Below are 19,270 nucleotides of genomic sequence, written 5' to 3'. Positions count from 1 at the left end.
TTGGTTCCCACAAATCTAGCATAGGAAAATATGAAGGACAAAGGTGTGATACATTCAGAAATGGTATGGCATGAGTTAGTGGAAAACTGAATTAATACAATTGATATTGATGTGTGTTCCCTAGTTTTTTTTTAATGAAAACTAGTTTTATTTATTTATTTATTTATTATTACGTTAAGCTTATATCCCGCCCTCTCTGCAAGCGGACTCAGGGCGGCTCACAACATCACATTAATTCCATTAAAAACCAATAAAACATATAAAACATAATTACGTATTTAAATTATTTAAAACATTTCATGGTGCTGTATTAATACAGTACAGTATAGAGGTTCTGAAAGTTCGATATAATGTCCAGTGGCAGCTCTCTCTCGGTTAAACGTCGAAGGCCTGTCGGAACAATTCGGTCTTACAGGCCCTGCGGAATGTAGACAAATCCCACAGGGCCCTTATGGCCTCCGGGAGAGCATTCCAGAATTCTGGCGCTGCCACCGAGAAGGCCCTGGCTCGTGTCGTACGTAACCTGGCTTCTTTTGGTCCAGGGATGGACAATAGATTTTTCGTCCCTGAACGCAGTGCTCTCTGGGGAATATGCGGAGAAAGGTGGTCCCACAGATAGACAGGCCCCTGACCATAAAGGGCTTTAAAGGTCAACACCAACACCTTGAAACGAACTCGGAACACAACAGGAAGCCAGTGCAGCTCTTTCAGCACTGGCTGAATGTGCTCCCATCGAGGAAGTCTCATTAACAGCCGTGCCGCAGTGTTCTGCACTAGCTGTAGTTTCCGGGTTAGCGTCAAGGGTAGCCCCATATAGAGAGCGTTACAGTGATCTATTCTTGAAGTGACCATAGCATGGATCACCATTGCTAAGTCGTTGTGCTCCAGGAACGGGGCCAGCTGCCGTGCCCGCCGAAGGTGGAAAAAGGTGGATCTAACTGTGGCCGCAACCTGTGCCTCCATTGTAAGAGAGGACTCAAGGAGCATGCCCAAGCTCCTGACCTTAAGGGCCGGTATTAATGGCACCCCGTCAAGAGCCGTCAGATGAACCCCTCCCCCCAGACCACCCCGGCTCAGATAGAGAACCTCCGTCTTCATCAGATTCAATTTCAGTCGACTCAACCTGAGCCACGAAGCCATGGCTTGAAGGGCCAGGTCTAGATTTTCCGGGGTACATTCAGAATGACAACCCAGTCCATACCTCCTGACAATCTGGGCAAGGGGGCGCATATAGATATTAAATAGCATCAGGGATAGGACTGCTCCCTGTGGCACCCCACAACTGAGAGAGTGCCTCTGGGATGCTTCCTCCCCTATCATCACCCTTTGTCCCCGATCTTGGAGAAAGGAGGTCAACCACTGTAAGGCGGACCCCTGAATCCCCACATCGGCAAGGCAGCTAGTCAGTAGCTGATGGTCAACCATATCAAAAGCAGCTGACAGATCTAATAACAACAGCACCACTGAGCCGCCCCAATCCAGATGTCGCATGAGGTCATCTATGAGAGTGACCAGAGCTGTCTCCGTCCTGTGACCTGGTCGAAAGCTGGACTGAAATGGATCCAGTGTGGAAGTGTCCTCCAGGAATCCCTGTAGCTGAGTTGCCACCACCCGCTCTACAACCCTACCAAAAAAGGGAAGGTTTGATACCGGCCGATAATTTGCCAATACGGCTGGATCTGCAGATGGTTTTTTTAAGAGGGGACGGACCATTGCCTCTTTAAGAGGTGTGGGAAAGATCCCTTCTACCAGGGATCTGTTGGCAATACCTTGTAGTGGGTCACGTAGCCATGTCTGGCTAGCTTTTATAAGCCAGGACGGGCACTGATCCAACCTACAAGTCATAAGGCGTACAGCCAAAAGGATCCTGTCGACTTCCTCCAGGCTGAGTGGGCTGAATGAATCAAAAATTGGACCAGAAGATGCGCTCGGTGCCCCAAGTTCTTTTACTATATCAACTATGGCGGGAAGTTCGTGTCGGAGCGACGAGAACTTATCTGCGAAAAAACTCGCAAAAGCCTCACAGACATTTCCAATTTTCTAATATTTTGTTTACCCTGTGATAGAGTTGTTAGTGACCGAATTATACTAAACAATTGTGCTGGGCGCGAGGCCACAGATGGAATTCTGGATGTAAAAAGGTCTTTTTTGCAGCCTGAACTGCCATCTCATAGGTCCGCATAAATGATCTATAGGATGTTCTCATAGCTTCGTCGTGAGTATGTCTCCATCGTCTCTCTAGTCGTCTTAATTGCTGTTTCATTGATCACAACTCCATGGTATACCATGGAGCAGATCGTGAACTAGGATGAAGTTGGGGAGCAATCTCATCAATGGCTGTGGAGAGTTGGTTGTTCCAAATCTCCACTAGCTCATCCAGCGAGTCACCAGAGGGCCAGGGATCCCTCTTGGCCATTTGAAGCTGCAAAGGGTCCATCTGGCTACGCGAACGAGCTAAAACTTGCTCACCGCCTAAACGGGAAAGGGGTGGTATGTCCACACGAGCCTTCAAGGCCTGGTGGTCAGACCATGGCACTGCCTCGGCAGAAATCTGATCCACTACAACTCCCGCCACAAAGATCAGGTCTAGTGTGTGCCCAGCCCGGTGCGTGGGCACTGTTATATATTGGGAGAGTCCTAGTGCTGCCATGGAAAGCACTAGGTCCGTCACCCGAGTGGAAGCCGCATCCTTGGCATGGATGTTGAAGTCACCCAGGACTTTAAGTTGAGGATGCTCCAATGCCCAGCCTGCTACAGTCTCCATCAGGGACGGTTAGGCACTGGCCAGCGTGTTAGGCGGACAGCACACCAGCCAGATTGCCAAACTCTCCCCAGCGTGTTAGGCGGACAGCACACCAGGCCCACACACTCCATGCCCTTGATCTTCGGTGGCGGAAGCACCCTGAAGGAGCAATCCTCCCGTATGAAAAAGGCCACCCCTCCCCCCGCCTGCTAGTCCGAGCCTGGTGAAGGACAGAGAACCCAGGCGGAGCCTCTTGGGAGAGAGCAACTGTCTCCCCGTCCCACACCCAGGTCTCCGTCACACAACCCAGGTCCATATCCTGCCTGATAAAGAAATCCTGCAGGACTGAGGTTTTATTGTTTATGGACCCAGCGTTGCACAATACCAGGGATGGAGGCGAGTGTTTCCACTTGGCCCTCCTACCTGCTATCCTTGGGATGGGACACAGGCTGGAAGGAGAGTCTTAGTCTCCTTCCGTTCCAACTTTGCCTGCTCCCACCGCTATACTTTCCCCTCCCCAGGAGCACTGGAATCCCCTGACCTAGCATCAGCTACCAACGATCTTACAGAGTACTAGGACATTTTGCAGGTTTTGGTACTTTACTAGGTTAATAAAATGATTAATAAAATAAGCTTCATTTTTAACATTTCATTAGATGGCAAAACTGGTTCATGAGAATGGTGACACCAGTGTTTGGGGGTAGGGGGACAAAGGGAACAACATGCCCCTGGCTTGGCTTGTTCTGAGAAGCCTAGTAGTTCATCTTCCTCAATTTGCTCTGGTTACAAGAGCAAGGGAGAAGGCATAACTGAAAGTAAAGCAAGAACCATTTTACAGTTGCTGCTGCTATTTTATCTTTGTTCTTCCAGTTCCCCAGAAACAGAGCATAAGCTTTAAAATAGCTATGTTGGCTGCCAGTTTGGTCCTGAGCTAATTTCATGGCATTCATTATGACTTTTAAAGTCCATCACATCTAATGGACCCTCTTTTACCATATATCCTCATGAGTCAAATATGGTTGTTCCACTACTTAAGGTAGCCTGCCTGACATTGACTAGAGCCCATGCTTGTTCCCCCCTCCCCTGTAGTAGGGTTTTCCTAGGAGGTGAAGGGAGAATTGTCTATGAGATTTTAAGAGGAATCATAAGTCCATATTATCTGTTAGAGCTTTTAATGAGGTATAGGCAACAGGCATTGGGTGGAAGAGAAAATAGTAATTCAAGTTTTTATTGTACTTTGTATGTTTTAAATTTAGATTTGTAAATTGCCTTGAGCCACAAAGGGAAGGGAAAATAGTAATTCAAGCTTTTATTGTACTTTGTATGTTTAAAATTTAGATTTGCAAATTGCCTTGAGTCACAAAGGGAATATTTTAATACATCAATAAATAAATATTACAAAACCATAGGCCTAAGAACTGTCTTAGGGGTTGTGCTGTTGTAGGTGCTGAAACTGTATGTCAAGGTATCACTAGGAGTTCTGGCAGCTAGATGTCCAGGTGCCCAAGATATTAACTCAGAAGGGAAGAATAAAAACAACAAATAATCATAATTTTTTAAAGGTATATAGGACTCTGCCATCATGACTCAGAGCTTAAGTGATATATTTCTATGACCTACTTAAGTGAACTGAGATCTTCACATTAATCATTTTAGAAGTAGCTAGGCATGATGGCCGAGTATTCTGACGGTTTTTCAGAGCAGGTGAAGATGGTTGGAACTAATACTTGTTGCTGCTATTCCCTTTCTCAACACCTTGGGCTATTAACTAAATGAGAGACATGGTAAGCAGAGACAAACAATGGAGAGAGGAACACATCTAGCAGCTCCTGCTTCCCTGTGTATTTATCTATGATCCTCCCCATCCTTCTGTGCTCCAGTAGAGCTTCAGAATTCTCTACAGTCGGGACCAGCTTACACATGGCTACTCTTTGATGTAATTAAGGTAAGGGCTTTTTTTGTAGCAGGAACTCCTTTGCATGTTAGGCCACACACCCCTGATGTAGCCAATCCTCCAAGAGCTTATAGGGCTCTTAGTACAAGGTCTACTGTAAGCTCCAGAAGGACTGGCTACATCAGGGAGGTGTGGCCTAATATGCAAATGAGTTCCTGCTTTAAAAATGCCCTGATTAAGGTACTACCAAGATCATAAATGTACTAGATGTAATAAAGGAATTTTCCACTATTCAGTTTATTTCCAGAACTGTAAACCTTTGTTAAAAGCTGAGGATCAAACAGAATTGGCAAAACAGCTTCTGAATATAAAAGGGAAAGGTATCACTGCTTCAGAGTTGTCAACAGGCAGGCAACTCAGTTTAGTTTCCATTTTCATAAATTTTGAAAATGTTCAGTTAGATCCCTTTACTAGTCTACAGTATTTCACAGTGTGATTGATACTATTTAAAAAGATGGTTCATTCAATTTCAAAGGTGAGTGCATATAGCCATTAAACCATAAGTCACACACTATAGGTTAATACCACGGAAGTTCCATGAAAGTCTCCAGGATTATTTTATAACACTTCTGAATTAAACGGTTTGCACAAAACCTACCATATGGATCTCTGGAAGTCCAATATGAGTGTAAGTTGAAAAAGCCTTTGGGGGTGAGAAATATTATACAGATCCATACTGTCAGAAATTGTTCCCAAGTCTTATTTTTTTTTACTTTTCAAGAGCCTTAAACATGCTTCTGTTTTTTATTGCACATATATAGATCCATGTATCTTGGTCACACTGTCTGTTTCTCTTAACTATCAAAGTTAGCACAGTTTAGTTACTGGTAGAAAGCTTTTCACCATGTAATGGCACTTTTATGTCATAGTATGAAATCTGCCTAGTTAGAGACACTTTGGTTCCCTGTAGAACAAAAAGAATAAAAGAGAACCTTCAGATTTAGGTCATTCTGACTATTCTTTAGAAGTCTCTTAGAGACAGAGAGTAGAAAGTAAAGACCAGTTTTAAGGTTTACTTTGACAGCTTCTTTATTTATACTTTTCTGGGGATTTTCTCCCTCTCTCTGGTATATTTCCCGAACACAACAGAACTTGTCATGCCCTATGGATTTCTTTTATTGCTGCATACCATCAGCTAAAATAGACAGTTCTTTAAAATTCCAACAGACCCCAAGGATTTCAGTTCATGTTTCCTAAAAATTGTGTTAGTTGACAAGACTCTGGCCTTTTGAGGCAGGAAAAAGTATTTTGTTTCTTTATTTGTTTATTATGTAATTAACGTGTTGAAATGTTAATGTGATTTTATTGGTTGTGAGCCGCCCTGAGCCTACTTCAGCAGGAAGGGTGGGATATAAATTTAATAAACCATAAACCATTATATAACTGTGTGAGGTAGAAAGGGGCTGAAAGATAAGTCCCTCCAAACCTGCTTATAGTTGAGAAGAGATTTGAACCATGGAATCTGGCATCCACTCTCTATACTACTGTATATACACAGCATATACAGCACAAAGATAATGATTATTTTTCCCTAGTATGGATATATTTGTTTATTCATTACTTCATTTTGCAGAGTAACAAGAGCTTCAGAATGTTTTAATCTTTTCATATGATTTTCTCAGTAGATCATGTAATGGCTCTCAAGCAGCACCGGATAGTCACACTGTATTTTACTGTTTTGTGACAAAATTTGATTCCTTTGTTCATAGAACAGCGAAAAAATGTGGAAGTCGCAATTACAGGATATGCTTTACACACCCTATGGGCCAGGGAAAACTGACTCAGATGTATAGATTGTTTTTATAATGTGCGTATTTAAAGGGCATTCATATACATACAAACAGTGTTTGTTCAAAACTGTATCTATCACCAATAGGTGCTGCAATTCCCTGTGCTCCAGAAAGCAAAATGTCTTTCTCCATGAAAATTTACGGTTCCTACCTTCCATGTACTGTGTGCATGGATCTATGACTCCACTCAAAATGTCAGATTTTGAAAGTGTATAAACATTTATTCCTTATGTAGATTTAAAGCCTTGGTAACTGGGAGCAGTCATGAGTTCCTTTCTCCCTGACAAATCAAAAATGAAAAGGCAGAGAACTGTGTCCAGAGACTGGGGAGGACAAAGGCTGTCAGACAAATAAATAAATAAGCTGGTGGGCCAGATGTGGCTTGGTAACCCACACTGTAGGATTAGGGTGGCTAGTAGTAGCACAAGCAATTGGTGGAGAGAGGAGTTCCTTTAGGACCCCATAGAGCCTGAGGGAAGAAGGGAGGGGGATGTCTTGGACTAGGGCTTAGGAGCAGGTCCAGAAGTTAGAGAGGATTTTATTAGGTGATGAATGGAGTAGTCCTACACTTTCTCTTCACTAAATAGAGCTAATATTAGCAAATAAAAAGAGAATGGGACATTGAAAGGTATGTTATTCAAAATATATTTGATTATTACCTCTTTAAGATTACAATAAAATAGATTATGAAGAAGATATTTGTGTGCCTATACATTAATAATGCTTTTATCACTAATGCGAATAGTCCTTTTTTGTTACAGTTCATCATTCATGTGGAGGTTGTCTGATTTCCTATTTGAAGAGATTTAAAGTTATCCATGAGAGTTTCATAAGATCCTAGTGAATGGCTAAGATGAACTAATCAATGTATGCATTATTAAAATGGTAGGCAGACCCTTCTTACAGCCCAGGTGTTTGTGAGAAACAGAAGGGCTTAAATAAAGTTTTTTTTTGTCAGGTCATATGCATGTTTGATTTCCTTTGAAGTCACCATAAAGTGTGGGAGTTCAGGAATTCACTAAAATTAGTTTGAAATCATTGGTTGTAAATAAGGCATACATTTAGGCTAATTCTGTTATCAGTTATAGTTCATTTTCTTTTGGCACAAGTTTGTTAGGACTTTGTATTATAAATTCTGGTAATCTTTTTCAGCCATTCATTGGCACTTCAGAGTACAAATAGCCACTGAAGTTGCATTAATATATGGTTATGAAAAATATCCTGTACAAAAGCGATATAGCAAGTATTTTCTGTTGAAAATGGTACCCAGGAACTTGCAACACTGAATTCGTAGTCTTTTGCTGTTCTATCCCTTGTATTTCCAGATTGTGATGAAAAAATCTGCGGTCTAAATTCAGACTTATCCTGAACCAATGTTTAGAAAAGAGCCAAGAACTGAACAAGAAAAACAGTTTCTTGACATTGACCCACAAAGATAAACTACTTGGGTTCTGGTACCAAGGCCTGCAACAACCCATGATGCCAACTTTGCTCTCATATAGATATATACAGTATAACTCCAGTTAAATTTGTCCCTTCTAGCTAGATCTCAAAATTCTACAGTGTCTGATATGGGTCACAGAAGAAAGTATAGATAAACAGTAAGCAGCTTTATCAGAGTACTTTTTCATTTGCAGCACAGCACATAGATCTCAAGTATATTCAACTTCTTTCCTTCCCTCCCTCCCTCTTCTCATTTCAGTACCACCAATAGCCAAAGCTATAAAACAGTATAAAGAAGTATAAAACAGTAAAATACAAAAGATAGATATTAAAATTAATATAAGATAACGCAAGAATAGTAAAACCGTAGAATAGTAACAGTAGAATAGATAACACAAGAATAAGATCCAGGTGGGCAGCTGTGTGGAAATAGTAAAATATTATGTTGTTTTTATTATTACAGTTACAATATACAATCCTACTTTATGAGAATTCTAAACTGATTTCACTTTTTTTTACTGTAATTAATCTGTTTGTTGCATTATAAAATTGGTTGAAATTTGAATTGGAAATATTGTACAAAATGATAACTATATCAAAAGTATCATGTCGGTTTTCCTTTGTGTTATTTTATTCCATAGGCATTTAAGAGGGAATTTAAAACTAAAGAGCCTGTTATCCTAAGTGCACTGGAGACAGTACGAATATTCCTAGCAGAACAGCCCCTGGAGGGCCTGGAAAAACTCTACCAGGAACCTAGAGGTAATTGAATGTTACGTTGTAATTATGTATCAATAGAGGAATAAGCAATTACTAAAAGATCTATATGCACTTATTTCAGAGTCAGGTTATCACTTGTGAATTTGCAAACTAAATCATCCTTTTTCATGAGTTGGATTAGAGATGAGCCCAGAGATTATATTCAAGATAGTATCTACTCCTTTTGTAAATTGTGTGTTTGTATCATGGATCATTTCATAGATAAAGAGGTGCTGGAGCTCATTAGCACAACTCACTTGCATAACTCATTTGCATATGCCACATACCCCTGACATCACCAGAAGGTGTATTAAATTATATCAGGTAAGCAGCTACCTTAAAATGCTTCTTGAATTATAATTATCATAATAAACTCTTACCCTCATCATACTTTTTAAATTACTTTCTCCTATGTGGCCACAGTGGCATAATGAAGATTTCTGTGTGTTTTATGTTTTAGTTATTTACCCTTTTTTGTGGGGGAAAATATTAGAAAGTTTGTCAAATCTTAGAGTTCAGTAGAGGTTTTGAACAATGGAGCCCAGAGACAATTATTTGGCAGCAGGGGAGGGTAAGAAAGAAAGAGCACAATAAAATTCAGCGGTTCTAAAGCTCTCCTCTTGTGAGCTCCTGCCCAAAATGAGGCCTGGTTTGCATATTTATAAATGCAGCCTGAAATGGGGTAAAACAAGTGTATTCAATTACAGGATTATTGCCGATAGCCAAAGGGCATTGCAATCATAACATAAGAAACAACAGAAACAAAAAGACAAAATACGAAGAACATACATAAGAACCAAAAAGACTCCAAAACATTAAAAATAATGGTGTTATGGTTAAAATATCTAGTCTCAAGAGTGTACAGAAATAGAATAGCACCAAAGAATTCTGTTAGAACTTGAAGCCCAAGTCTCTGCAAGCTTACTACATTTTTGGATTTTTGGTCATCATTTTTTTAAAAAAAGTTTTGCAGCACATTGTACTATCCCCCCCCCCCAAAAAAAACCCCTATACTAAAGTGACTTGGTGTTTTTCAAACTTAAGACCACTTTATGCTTTACAGCTGTAGTGCCAGTGCTGCTTCCATGTGGTCCATTTCAATGCCATTTCAGAAGTGAATTAAATAGGCTCCTTAAAAACAGCAGTTGCATGATAAGGGTTGAGAAGGAGGAGGAGGAGAAGATTGGATTTATACCCCATCCCTCACTTGGAGTCTCAGAGTGGCTTACAATCTCCTTTCCCTCCTTTCCACAACAGACACCCTGTGAGGTAAGTGGGGCTGAGAGAGCTCTCCAAGAGCTGCTCTTGAGAGAAACAGTTCTGAGAGAGTTATGACCAGGGTTTTTTTTGTAGCAGGAACTCCTTTGCATATTGGGCCACACATCCCTGATGTATCCAGTCCTTACTGTAGGCCCTGTACTCTCTTGGAGGATTGGCTACATCAGGGGTGTATGGTCCAATATGCAAAGGAGTTCCTGCTACAAAAAAAGCCCTGGCTGACCCAAGGCCATACCTGCAGGCGCAGGTGGAGGAGTGGAGAATCAAATTAGAGTCCGTGCACTTAACCACTACACCAAACTGGCTTTCCATATATGGTGTTTTTACATATTTAGACAGCAAGTATTAAATAGTGCTGTGGTTCTGAAATCTGGGCTCTTGCAAAATGCATTTGATAGTTTTCAACTGTTCTTTTCATTTATGCTCTGTTAGTTTTTGCATAGTTTAATAAATTACTTTATGTTTAGAGCTGCCTCTAGAGGAAAAGGCCCAGAATGTCAGTCGACTCCTGAGAAGGCAGGCAGATGAAGTAAAAACAGAATGGGATAAACTGAATCAACAATCTTCTGACTGGCAAAAGAAGATAGATGAGGCCCTTGAAAGACTGCAGGAGCTTCAGGAAGCAATGGATGACCTGGACCTGAAGCTGCGCCAGGCTGAAGCTATCAAGGGGTCTTGGCAGCCAGTTGGGGATTTGCTGATTGACTCTCTCCAAGATCACCTAGAAAAACTGAAGGTAAAACTATTCTTTCATTCATCAGCAGTGATAAAAGCAAGATATGATTTTTTTAAAAACAATTTTATTGATAACATATGGTTACAATGTCTAATTATATCCTTACTATCTCTAACCCATATGATATTTTCAATCCCCCCTCCCTCCGTTACTAGACTCCCGCCGAGGTTGTATACTTAAGTTCAATTATAAAGGTACCCTTAACCAATGAAAGTTCAGTGTCTTTCTTTTCTCACATTCATATTAAAAAATTGTCCAATGTCTTTTTACATTCCACTTTTTCTCTATATATCCTCTAAATTTCTTCCACTCCTTTTTAAACACGTCCAAATCATAGTCTCTTAAAGTTCTTGTTAATTTGTCCATCTCACTCCACGATAAAACTTTCACTATCCAGTCCCATTTCTTGGTATTTTTTCTTGCTTCCACAACTGCGCATACAGTGTCCTAGCAGCTGAGAGCAAATACCAAATTAAAGTCCTATCTTCTTTTGGAAATTTTTCCATTTGTAATCCTAGCAGAAAAGTCTCTGCAACTTTCTTGAAGTCGTATCCCAAAATTTTAGAAATTTCTTGTTGTATCATCTGCCAAAACTTTTTCACTTTTTCACAAGTCCACCACATATGAAAAAAAGAACCCTCGTGATTTTTACATTTCCAACATCTATCCGACATCTTTTTACTCATCTTTGCCAGTTTTTTTGGAGTCATATACCACCTATAGATCATCTTAAAACAGTTCTCTTTAATATTCTGACATGTTGATATCTTCATTGAGTTCTTCGAAAGATACTCCCATGTATCCATTTGTATTTCTCTATTCACATTAATTGCCCATTTAATCATTTGAGATTTTACTACTTTTTCTTCTGTAGACCATTTCAATAGTAGTTTGTATACTTTCGATATTAATTTTTCGTTGTCTCCAAGCAGAACCCTTTCCAATTCTGTTTGCTCACGTCTAATTCTATCAGTTTTAATATCATTTTCCATCAAGCTTTTTATTTGTTGCATTTGAAACCAGTAATACTTGTTGTTTAACTCTTCTGCAGACTTTAATTCGACTTATCACCTTGAATCTTTAGCAGTTGATTATATGACATCGCTCTTTCTTCATCAGATTCAGCTGTTATTTTTATTACTTCTGCTGGCACTATCCAAAGCGGTTTTCTCTCATCACCTTATTTCTTATATTTTATCCAAGTGTTTAGTAAGCTATTTCTAACATAGTGGTGAGAAAAAAGACCGTCCATCTTATTTTTCCCATAATACAAATAAGCCATAATACAAATATTTTCCCATAATACAAGTGCCAGCCGAATTTATTCCCGTGAGCTTCTAACCATAAAGGTTTTTTATCTAACAGCATTATCCAATCTTTAATCCATGTCAAGCAAACTGTATCATGATACAGTCTTAAGTCTGGAAGCTGAAAACCTCCTCTCTCCTTAGCATCTGTTAAAATTTTCGTCTTAATCCTTGGTTTCTCCCGGGCCCATACAAAATCAGAAGTCTTCCTTTGCCATTTATTGAATTGTTTGCTATCTTTCACAATCGGAATAGTTTGGAACAAATACATTATTCTTGGCAAAATATTCATCTTAATTGCAGCAATCCTGCCCAGCAAGGACAAGTTAAGTCTATTCCATTTCATCAAATCTTTGTCCATCTTGCACCATAGCTTTTCATAATTATTTTTAAACAAGTCAATATTATTCATAGTTATTTCTAAGCCCAGAAATTTAACTTTAGAGGTAACTTCACATCCCGTCAAAGTCTGCAATTCTTTCTGTCTATTCGGTTGCATAGTTTTGCATAAAAAATTCGACCTCTTTGTTTATATATAGTCCAAAAGCAGGATATGATTTGATTTGATATATTAGATTTATATCCCACCCTACTCACCGAAGCAGGCTTAGGGCGGCTCACAACCAGTAAAAGCAATACATCACAGTAGAACAATTAATTAAACATTTTAAACAATTAATCAATAAAACAATTAAAATAATTTAACGGTTAAAACAGTTTGCTGCTAATATCATTTTGTGGTTTTCAACTATTACACTGTTTCCCTCCAAGCTAAGTGATAATAGGTTTCATGGTATGTTCTATTAATTCTGCATTGGAAGCTGCCAAATGATGCTTTTACCATTGGTAAATCTGTTAATTGTCAGGGGAAAATTTTATCATACAAGAAGATATAAAATAACTGACATTTGGGTTCGGATCCAAATTGCTCTGAAGTTATATTAGTCACATTTGGAGTATGAACATTTTCATATCCATTCACAGTCCTGGTTGTATTTGAGAGACTTACACATTTTCGTTGCCCTGTGATAGGCTTAGTTCTCTGGGAAAGCACATTTCCCATGCTGAGTGGTGACTTTAGCCACCACTTTTTACATGTTGGTTTTCCATGGTGGCATGCCTATTACTTGGGTGATATTACAATTCCTCACATTTTTTCCACATTATGTAGAAACCTACAGATATTCCTTATTAAGATGAGTATCCATGCTTGTCTATTGCAGCAAAAAACAGCAAAAGTCCAGTAGCACCTTAAAGACTAACTCTTGCTCTAAGGTACTTTTGTATTGCAGATTACTCTTGGTAAAGGGCCCAATAGAGCTTAGTCCATGAGGAGAAGTCTCTTTACCAGTCAGCTTTGTGCTCTCTTGTGCAACCCCACTTAAAGGAACTGCACAAGAAAGCTCAATAGACCTGACTCCACAGGGAGAAGTCTCCCCACCAGCCCAGTTTTGGGCTCTCTTGTGGGGCTGCACAAGAGAGCCCAAAGCTGGCCAGTGGTAAGATTCTTCCCATGGACTCAGGTTTATTGGGCTTTAAATGGGGCTGTGCAAGGGAGCCATGGGCTCATCTCTGTTGTGTTCCCTTGCACAGTCCATTTAATCAGGGCTGCACAAGAGAGCCCAAAACGGGACTAGTGGGGAGGTTTCTCCTTGTGGACTGAGCTCTATTAGGCTTCCTTGTGCAGCCACATTTAAAGGGGCTGTGCAAGAAAGCCCAAAACAAGGGCAGGGCTGGCGCAACCAAGTTGGCAAGGTAGGCAGCTGCCTAGAGTGCCATCCGTCAGCATGGGCAGCTCCTGCATGCCTACTTCACCCAACCACTGGGACATACGTGTGCCTGGCAAAGGGGGGGAAGCCACAGCAGCCGCCTGGCCCTTCCCAGCAAGGTGACATAGTGGCAGGTGTGCTTCTTCATATGGCCCCCAGCAGCAGCCACCCTTGAGCCGGGCCTAGTGAGGAGGAGCCACAGCAGTTGCCGACCCTTTCCGACAGGGGCAGCGCAGCAGCTTTTGCACTTTTCCTCCCAGCTCACTGAGGGCAGGGGCACCCTCAGCTCGGGCCCACTGCCACTGCGCTCACCCTTGCCACCTCCAGCCCCCGCTGCCCAGGCACACACTAGGGTAAGTTCCTGGGTGGGGGCAGAGCAGGAAGTCACGGGGGCCCCTGCGGTCTAGAACACTGAAAACCCTGATGCCAGCCCTAGTGGCTAGGTACCTGGCAACCCTACTGTGCAAGGAAAGGCAGAACAGATGCCCCTCCTTGCCCCTCACAGTATTTGGAGCTGTATAAATCAACTGGGTAGTTTTTAAGGTGATCCCCTGAGAGAAATAACTCTCTCCCTTCCCCCACAGAGTTATGTTATCTGCACAGGAAATGGTCCTCTGTTTACAGACTCCTCCATTTTTTTCTGAAGTTTTAGGTTTTCTTTTTTTCCCAATGCGAGGCTTTCATTGTACTAGTCTTTTGGTTCTCGTTTGGACAATCATACTTAAAGAAATTGATTTGTCTGCCAATGGACTTACTTCAGTATACCCCCCAGAAGTTTATTTTCTACTACATTCTTAAACTTTTTATTGGAAGCTGCTGTAGAAGTTCCTGCAGGTTAAATTTTGCTTTATGAAAGTAATGCAATAGAGTGTAGGTTAGCATTTGCAATATATAAGAGGAAAATCTGTTTTACTCTGCTGCATGTTACTTGCAATCTGATAGGAGACTATTATATATCAGTTGTGGTGAATGCTAATCTAATTGCCTGCATTATTATTTTTAGTCACTGTTCTAGATCTCATCCCATATTGTCCATTTCTGCACACAATAACTGATGCCTTTGCTTGCACAGTGTTGTGGTATTTTAAGCTGGTGATGCTTTACTATCACTATCAATCTTCTGTGCTGCACATGAGCAGGCTTACCACAGAAAGGTTTTATAGCTAAAAACCTCCAGGAGGTGCTGTGTGCCAGAGCCAGAAGAGATTGCTCTCATTCCAATGGTCATGTTCTCCATCGCTCCAGCACTTCCAACCTCATCAAATTCCATTTTTGTTGTCAAAGGAGAAGGTTCAAGCTTTAGTTCCTCCAGTTTATTCTTTTTGTGAATACGTTTTGGGCCTTTTGGTCTCTTGCCTTATTCCCATCCATTCTTCCGTGGTGACTGGCTATCTTCCTGCCTTTTGCTGGTTATGGCGTAGAGGCCTTCAAGAAATGCACCCATTTTGGTGTTAAGCAAAATGGCAATCCTAGATCTAAGCTGGACAATCAGTCCCAGGCAGCCAGGGAGACCTCAGCCACAGAAGGTTACATTCTGACTACATCTTACTCAGGCTAGCCCAAGCAGAGCTCCACTCCTGTGGTCTCCATCAGAAAAAAAGCTGTGATCAGGCCAAATGTCCTTGTCCTTTGAGAATGTGGTCTCATTCCACCAGAGTGATGGCTTCCTTGGCTACCGGTTTGGATGGCATTCCCTTGCCAGAGATTTGCTAAGTTGCAATGTGGTCTTCAGCCAATACATTTGTCTATCACTATGCCCTGGATCTGCATCTGAGAAGAGAGCAAGACAGTTCCTTAGTTCTTTTTCAAGTGATGAGAGCATTTCCCACCCCATGGTGAGCAGCTTCTTCGAATCCCCGTGTGGGACCACACAAAAGATCAATGATGAAAACAATGTTGCACTTGCCTGTAACAGTTGTTAATTGAGGATCTTCTGTGCAGGCACACATACCTTCCCACTGGCCGCACTGCATGGGGGCACTGGAGCAACAGAACACAGGGCATCCATTTGGGCAGGAATGATTTCTTCCAGTTCTGGCACACAGCGGCCCCTGGAGGCTTTTAGCTACAAAATTTCTCCATGGCAGGCAAGCTCATGTGCAGTCTCCATGTGCACCTTCACAGAAGATCCTCAATGAACAACAGTTACAGGTAAAAGCAATCCTATTTGATTCTAAGGAAACCACAAAGCCCTGAACTATGGAGTCACACTGGTTCAGAACAAAGGTTATTTATTGTATTTAAATCCAAATGCAGAAAAAGGACAAAAGTTATAAAAATCATTCATCTTGTATATTTTAGAATGAGAAATTTACTTTTCATTAAACCTTTTTTGAATGAATTTGAGAAATTTTGTTTCCAGTTATATCATGAGGGCTGTGAACGCTATAAAGAATATTTAGCTACTACTTCATTAACAATACCATGATCTGTGTAGTCTTACTTTTCTAATTCTTTCAGAATAACCTGAAGTTCTTACTTCTAGTTACCAAATACAAATAAGTCCCTGTTATGAAGGCATCCATTTAATATTGGTATACTGCTAGTATTAGAGAAATTTAATTCCATTGCATCATGAAAATTTTAAATTGAGCATACACAGAGTTAATGCAGACACTGGCATCTTCTGGATTGCAGCCCTGATCTGCTTTTCCCCCCTGCCTCCGAGGCACCTCCAGTCATAATGTGATCATTTTGCACTGTCTGTTTTAATGTGGAACTTTCCCATAGGTGTGTTGTACTTTTATTTACAGACAATTCAGTTTTCGCTGCTGGGGTGGGTTGCACTTATGCTCTTTGCACTGGAGTGGTAGGGCTATTTAATGCCCCATTGGTTCCCATTAGCTTATGCAGTTGCTGCCCCCAAACTCCACTGGTGAATTCTATCTTGCATAACTTTCTGTCAATTTGATTGGTTAGCTACATTTCACTAGTTGTTTGGATTGGCTATGCTGCCCTTCCTTCTCTTTTTGAGTTGTGGAAAAGAGCTAAAGAATTCAGTGTACCTATGATCATGGATGATTGAAGGGCTAGGAGAATATTGCTTTAGAAGGTTATTTTGAGATTCTTCTAAGCACCTTTACACTGGCTCTATTCTGTTCATCAATAAAGAATGTTGTTGCTTTTATTTTTACTGTGTAATGATTTTGTTTACAGAAAGTATGTGCATTGGTGGGACTCACCGTACACTGTAGAGGCACTTCTTTTGGCCAGTGGAGATTGAAGCCACAGTCTTGACTTGCTTGCCCATCGGGGGCTTGTCAGGCTGCTGGCTCCCTCTTGCCATCTTGGTTTACCTGCCTGCAAGGGGCTTGTTGAGTCGCCAGTTCTTTTACTGCTACCTCAACTTGTCCACCCACACTACATACAGAATCTGAAAATATCACCTAGGTTCGGTGCTCAACTGTGCTCTAAGGAATGAGGCAGCAAGGCAAGGATTGGCTACTTGTTTCAGGCCTTCTGATTGGCCATGATGGTTCATTCAGTACATACATGATCTACTGCTGGCCCATACTGTAATGCTAGCATGCTTTTTAAAAAAGGAATTACTGTCTACTCCACCCCAAGACAATGAAGTGGGTTGAGCACTGCAAAATAGCACAGGGATTCAGAGTGATGAAAAACCAAAATCAAGCTATTTAAAAGTTGCTATAACTGCCCCATTAAGTCAGAAGGCAAAATAGGATGGCTACTCAAAGGATCGCTTTTAAAATATTACTTTAGACAGCTTTATTCCTGTTTTTTATCCTAATATTATCTAAGCTTTTATCTTATGTAGGCACACCTTGCTGATTTCATTGCAAGCTCCACATGGAGTTACAGAAACAGAATATGGCTCTTTGGTGGTAGTGATCTTTGACCTGAGTTTTTGTTAGCATGCCGAGTGATCTGACTTAATCTCATATAAAGATTTTTTTGTGTGTCTTTTTTGTTGGTTTTCAAAGCTTAGAACTGAACCAAAAGGCTTTAAACAATCATCTGTCATATTTGCTACCTTCTAGAAGGGGAGAGTGTGTTGTGGGAATCCCAAACCTTAAAATCTATATGTGGGAACACTGAGTCTCTACTTTTAATTCTTTTTCCCCTAATATAAATAAATACTGTATAATTATTGCCCCAGCACACGAACACTAGATGATGACATGAGGAAGCACCCACTTCTCATTGGCTGACCACTCTAACGTTGAACCAGTGGTGTCCCATAACACATTTTATTTTAATGAGGCCTGATAAACTAAACCATAATGCTGATGGAGAATGAGGAGGTCTTGTTCTCACTTTTGATGGAATTCAACTGACCCTTGCTGACTTAGTTAAACGCCTTGGGATTATACTGGATCCATTTTTATTACTGCAAAAGCGAATTAATACAGCTGTAGCATTTCTCTAACAATTCAGCCTAGCCTGTAAAATGGCATCTTACCTTGATATGGTTGATCTGGCCATCAGGATCCATGCTACAGTAGCATCAATACTGCAATGCACTGTGACTTGGTTTCCCGTCAAAATCAACTCAGAAACTCCAACTGGTCCAAAATGCTATGGGTCAACTATTAACAGGAGTTAGACAAAACATGTATATTACTCCCACTATGCATCAGTTACCAGGCTTAGTGTAAAGTACTGGCTATCACTTACAGAGCCTTCACCCTTCTTATTTGTGGGATGACCTCTTTTCCCATGGTCCACCACAACAATTTTGTTCATTTCAGCAGGGGCTTCTTCAGGTACTAATCAGAAAATGGGCAAAATCAGCAACTGCCAATACACATGCTTTCTCCATGGTCACTCTCACTTCAAAATGGCCTGCCCGAGGTCAGGAAAGCTCCGCTCTTCTGGCTTTCTGCAAAGTATGCAAAACAACTTTTCAAGAGAGCTTTTCTGCACAGGTTATAGGTGAACAAAATGTTTCACAAACTTAAGAACATAAGAGAAGCCATGTTGGATCAGGCCAATGGCCCATCCAGTCCAACAGTGGCCAAAAAAATTATATATATGTATATTTATATATATACACACACACTGTGGCTAATAGCCACTGATGGACCTCTGCTCCATATTTTTATCTAAACCCCTCTTGAAGGTGGCCATGCTTGTGGCTGCCACCAACTCCTGTGGCAGTGAATTCCACATGTTAATCACCCTTTAGGTGAAAAGTACTTCCTTTTATCCATTTTAACCTGTCTGCTCAGCAATTTCATCGAATCCCCCCAAGAGTTCTTGTATTGTGAAAATGGGAGAAAAGTACCTCTTTCTCTACTTTCTCCATACCATGCATTATCTTGTAAACCTCCATCATGTCACTCCGCAGTCAACGTTTCTCCAAGCTAAAGAGTCCCAAGCGTTTCAACCTTTCTTCATAGGGAAAGTGTTCCAGCCCTTTAATCATTCTAGTTGCCCTTTTCTGGACTTTCTCCAATGCTATAATATCCTTTTTAAGGTGCGGCGACCAGAACTGCACACAGTACTCCAAATGAGACCGCACCATCGA

General features: G+C 41.0%; 1 protein-coding gene across 4 annotated transcripts in view; it reads left to right on the top strand.

Annotated features, from left to right (window-relative positions):
• The window catches only part of DMD (dystrophin), a 1,885,017-nt gene that overhangs the window by 1,516,921 nt on the left and 348,826 nt on the right, over positions 1 to 19,270 (top strand). For all 4 annotated transcript variants that reach the window (XM_060234097.1, XM_060234096.1, XM_060234099.1 and 1 more), the window contains 2 exons: positions 8,572 to 8,692; positions 10,435 to 10,703. In XM_060234097.1, the coding sequence (XP_060090080.1) occupies positions 8,572 to 8,692; positions 10,435 to 10,703 (390 nt within the window). The remainder of the gene's footprint in view (positions 1 to 8,571; positions 8,693 to 10,434; positions 10,704 to 19,270) is intronic.

The sequence above is a fragment of the Heteronotia binoei genome, chromosome 3, assembly GCF_032191835.1.
Source record: "Heteronotia binoei isolate CCM8104 ecotype False Entrance Well chromosome 3, APGP_CSIRO_Hbin_v1, whole genome shotgun sequence".
NCBI classification, from domain to species: Eukaryota; Metazoa; Chordata; class Lepidosauria; order Squamata; family Gekkonidae; genus Heteronotia; species Heteronotia binoei.
The sequence above is the reverse complement of the archived record's forward strand: the minus strand, read 5'-3'. Positions and strand labels throughout refer to the sequence as shown.